Source organism: Cebus imitator, unplaced genomic scaffold, assembly GCF_001604975.1.
Source record: "Cebus imitator isolate Cc_AM_T3 unplaced genomic scaffold, Cebus_imitator-1.0 Scaffold76, whole genome shotgun sequence".
Lineage (NCBI taxonomy): Eukaryota > Metazoa > Chordata > Mammalia > Primates > Cebidae > Cebus > Cebus imitator.
In genome coordinates, this window is record NW_016107391.1 from 6,717,521 (window position 1) to 6,722,159 (window position 4,639).

At 52.3% G+C, this 4,639-nt stretch overlaps 1 protein-coding gene across 1 annotated transcript; it reads left to right on the forward strand.

Moving 5' to 3' along the window:
- Nucleotides 1-217: 217 nt before the first annotated feature.
- Nucleotides 218-4,092, forward strand: DCANP1 (dendritic cell associated nuclear protein). The gene is given in 2 exon segments (XM_017532335.2): nt 218-1,181; nt 1,184-4,092. Coding segments are annotated over 2 exon segments (747 nt in total). The 5' UTR covers nt 218-1,057; the 3' UTR covers nt 1,807-4,092.
- The last annotated feature ends 547 nt before the right edge of the window (nt 4,093-4,639 follow it).

The following is a 4,639-nucleotide window of genomic DNA, read 5'->3' on the forward strand; positions in this document are numbered from 1 at the left end:
GTGGGCAAGACCCAGGCTTGCCCTGGCTTGGGAAGCTTCCTCCCTTACAGGGATGAAGCAAAAACACTCAGACCACAGCCACAAGGCAGGGAGAGCGGGCTGCCAGGAAGGGGCTGTCCGATGCTGTGAATGACCCCAAGCAGTTCCTCATGCGTTCAGCAAACCTTCACCAAGCACCCACCTTGTGCCAGATGTGTGCAAAGCCACGGAACAGAAACAGAAGTGAATAAGGCAAACTTCCTCAGGGAGTTTACATTGTGCTCAGGAAAATCAGCATTCAGGAGTGACTTACTTATTCGATCACCACTGTGATTAGTGCTGTAGTCATTGTATTTTTCTCTCCCCTCCAGCTGGGTTCACATTCCCTTAAGTGGCCTTGCCTGTTGAGTGCCTACCATGTGCTTGGCACTCTGCTAGGTGCTATGTGTATTGCCCCATTTAAGGCTCATAACATCCCAGATAGACAATGGTATTAACCACACTTTACAGATTAGGAAACTGAAACTTGGAAAGGTTTCATATCTTGCCCAACATCATACCATCAGTAGATGTGTGCTTTGGGCAAGTAATTTAGTCCGCTCTTGCCTCTATTTCTCCCTCTGGAAAATGGGTAAGATAATAGTACTACCTGCTAGAGTTATGAGGGTCTTAGGATGTGGTACCTGTAAAGCACTCAGTTGGTGCCCGGCACACACTTAATAAAGGTTAACTACTATCATGAGACCTGAGAGAGGAGGGCTCACCATCCACGTGGAGCTAAAGAAGACTCACGCCCCAGTAAGCTGGCTTCAGAACCCAAGGGCTTACCTATGCTCCATGATTCCTCAACTAGGGATTTAGTTGTAGCCATGGATGTGGTGGGCAACCGGGAGGGGATTTTAACCTGTTTCTTGCATCAGAAGGTCCAATAGGCAGGGTTAGTGTAATGGGAGATGCCCTGGTAGGGCTGGCAAGGAGAAGCCAGTATACTTTGGTGTGATATAGTTCACTATCTTGGAAGAGTCTTTATATTTCACATACAGATTTAAAAAGCAGCAGTGATCTGTCACAGACCAAAATGGTCCCCTCGCCAGCTATGCATTACAGAGCAGCCGCCCACATACAGAACCTGAGAAGCCACGGCCTGGAGACTGCACCTGAACACCAAAGGCTGGAGAGAGGAGCTGGTGGAGAAACACCAGAGTCCCCAGCTGTTACCTGGCTCCACCACAGAAACTTGGGAACCAGCTGCTGCCCCTGAGCACCCCGCTCCAGGGCCTCAGTAAGCAACTCTTCCCTCCAGTGAGGAGTAAACCCTTCCCAGCTAGGGTCCTGCGAGAGGGAGCAGTTTGTTTCTTCCACAGGGGACTCTGCAACTCAGACCTTTGGGGCGAAGCATCTGTGAGGCCCTCAGGTACCCAGGATGAACTGCACAGCAGCTGAAGGAAGACAGCCAGACCAGGGTGGGAGGGAGCCAGGAAACATCTGGCTTGCTGTTTTAGACTCCACCAGTTCACAGTTCACACAAGCTCCCCGGGAAACTCACACCTTGCCCTGTACCAAGTTTTTAAGACAGTTAAGCTCTGTCCATCTGAGACTCCACTTCTCTTGAGTAGAAAATCACTGAAATCATCAGATCCATGGCACCCATGCTCACTCTCTCCAAACAGCTGGAACTGTCAGGCTGGCTTCAGGTCCTGGTCTTCACACTTAATATCACTCTCCTCCACTTGCTCAGACAGCCAGAGCAGGCGGGTGAGTTCCTCCCAACAATCTCCACTGCCTTCTCTCAGCTCCCACTGCAGGGCAGCTCATATGCCTGAGTGAACATGCATGCATGTGCACACACACACACACACATGCACACACACAGGTATGCACAGACATACACCAAACACGAACATACAGTGCCCATGAACACTGCTCCAAGCTAGGACCCTCTGGTCAGACTGCTGTCTGGGTTAGAATTCTTCACCCCCGCCCCCCAACCACTTCCTAGTTCTGTGCTCTTGGACAAGCGACTGAATCTCCCTGTGCCACAGTTTCTTCTTGCAGAAACTGGGAAAGATCGCAGTACCTACCTCCTTAGAGCCATTGTGAAGGTCAATGTGAGGTACCACATGTAAGGCGCCCAGACATAAGGGCCAACAGCGTTAGCTATCACTGTCCAGTTTGGCGGATGAGCTGAAGGCATGTGGACACGTGGACTCAGTCTACTCGCAGGCACAAAAGGAGCTACGTTGGTTACATTCAGGCATATACCAGAGCACTACAATTCTCTGAGACATTGTCTGGAAATCTGGAAATCATCTCCTTGCCCTTTAAGGCATTTTAACCCTCACATTCCTCTGCTTTTGCAAGAATGTCAATCTTCTCAAGCTGTGCGTGAGAGACACGGCCTTCCCTCAAGGGAGACATGCAAATGCTCCACAAACAGCCATAATGTGGGGCTCTGCCATGAGGAAGAAACAGCAGACACGCTAGACAGCATGGTCCTGGCTGCAGCCGGGAGGAAGAAAGACCCATGGCGGGGCACTCGCTCCATGTCTGTCTGCCCAGTGAGACTTCAGGCTCCTCGCAGACAAGGGCCATGGGTTGTTGGCTGTTGTGTGCCTGGTGGCCTTCACTGAGCTGAGCAAGGGACTGACATACAGACAGGTAGGGCTTGGTTGGTCAAGGCAGCAGTCGCCTTGGATGCTAAAGTCTGAGCCAAGCCCCTCAGCCCAGCATGGACAGGACAAGGCCCATGGTGGTAGGAGGTCAGTCGGCCAGCTGGGTTGAGAAGGCGACGAAGCCGTGGGCAGACAGGAAGTAGAGGTGAACGTCTCTGCCTCCTGTGGGCCTCCTGTAGCAGGGGCGGTGCAGACCCTCTAGCTGGGGCAGAACAAGGCTGGTGCTTCCTTCCAGTCCTTGAGCCTCTATAGCTCAAACCCAAGCAGAATTTTGGGATTCTGTGTGGCGATTGCTGAGGAAGGTTTATGGATTTGACAGGGTGCATGCCACAGGGAGGCAGTTCTCACTCAGCACTTCCTGTCCCCAGCAGAGGCTCACAGGGGACAGCCCCAGCAAAGGAGACCCCGGAGGCGCTTTGAGGATAGCAATCAGAGGTCGGGCTGGCTGGACGGAGCCCAGGCCCGCTGCCCACCAAGTCTCTGTAGGCTGTAGTCTGACCCTCTCTCCACCCCTGGGCTATGCAGGCCAGCTGACGCAGGTCACACCCCATGCGTCCACTAGCAACACCCACCTCCCTGTGCCAACACTCCATCCAACAAGAAAAGACTGAGAGGCAATGCTTAACCCCAAGGAGTGAGTTTTATAGAAGGAGTGGCATTAACAGTTTCACAGCAGGCCATTGAGGAAATATGTTCCTGCCTCTTCAAATGGACGGTCACTACAGAAATGTGTAGAGCAAGACTTTGTCAAGGGGGTGTTCCCAGGTCTCCCAGTGTCTAAATAGCAGAGCTGGAATGGGAACCGAGAACCGATTCTTCCCCCAACAGCCCACTGAGCAGCAACGCTGCAGCCAGCAGAGAGGTGTGCGGAAGCCAGTAAGCCCCATGTGGTGTGGACAGCGCATGGCCACTCCACCGCCCCCTGCAACAGGCTGCCAGCTGGGCCACCTGCCTTCCACTGTATCTACTGTTTGAGCTTCTCCAGCCCTGCTTGGTTTTCTCTTCCTCAGCATCCGCCCCATGGCACCCCATGCCATGCAGTGGTGGCTGATGTTGCCACAGTACCATGAGGTTAACAGGTCCTCCCTCCAGCTGCCCTCACAGTGGCAGCCTCACCTGCATTCCTGCCATTCGCTGGACACCGCCCCAGACCCTCAAAGCCCGTCCAAGACTATGGGGGAGGAGTAAACAACACAGCCCAGTTCAGAGGAGATGCTGAATTTAATGAACTCTATTTGAATTGCAGGGCTGTGATTCCTCTTACCTTTCACGTGAACTCGCAGGCGGATTAAAGTGAAATAAAACCTACCATTTCAGGTACATTCTCAGCTGATTGGAAACATGCATTACCCCCCGATGACCGGGCCGTGAGAAGGGAAGTTATTATCTTTCTTTAGAGTTCGTAAACGCGTTATGGCTGAGGCAGCTTTAATCCTGCTGAGGGAAAAAGATCTGGGAATCAGTTGCTCCCATTTACCTTTGTTTTCCAATCACACGCTCCAGTGGGAACGAAACATCCTAAGTGAGGGGATATGGGAAGCCAGGTGATCCCTGACAGAAAAGTTTGATTATTTTCTTCTCTAGGCATGTGAATTGAAGGAGTATTAGAGTCCATTTGGCAAGGGGGCTCGTTTCACCAAAATGTGTACCCCAGCAAGGATATCAATGCCTGGGCCATTACAAGATCCTCTGCCTTTTCTTTCCAGAGGAAATGCCCTCCATTCCCCAACCGTGCCCAGATCTTTAAGGGGTACTTGCAGCAAAGGGTCCAGCTCCAGGCATTTGGCCAGGAAGGAGTCTGAGAACAAGCAGATTTGAATCCAAATCAAATCAGTCCAGGAACGAGGAGAAAACCTGCGGAGACTGGAGCTGTGGAGGAGGCTCTAGGCTCCCTTTCCGCCTCTGCTGCCTCTCCGACCTTTCCTGTGTGTTACGTGACAACATAGCTCACATGCAGCAGGTCCTGAGCAAGGCCAGCAGGAGGGCTC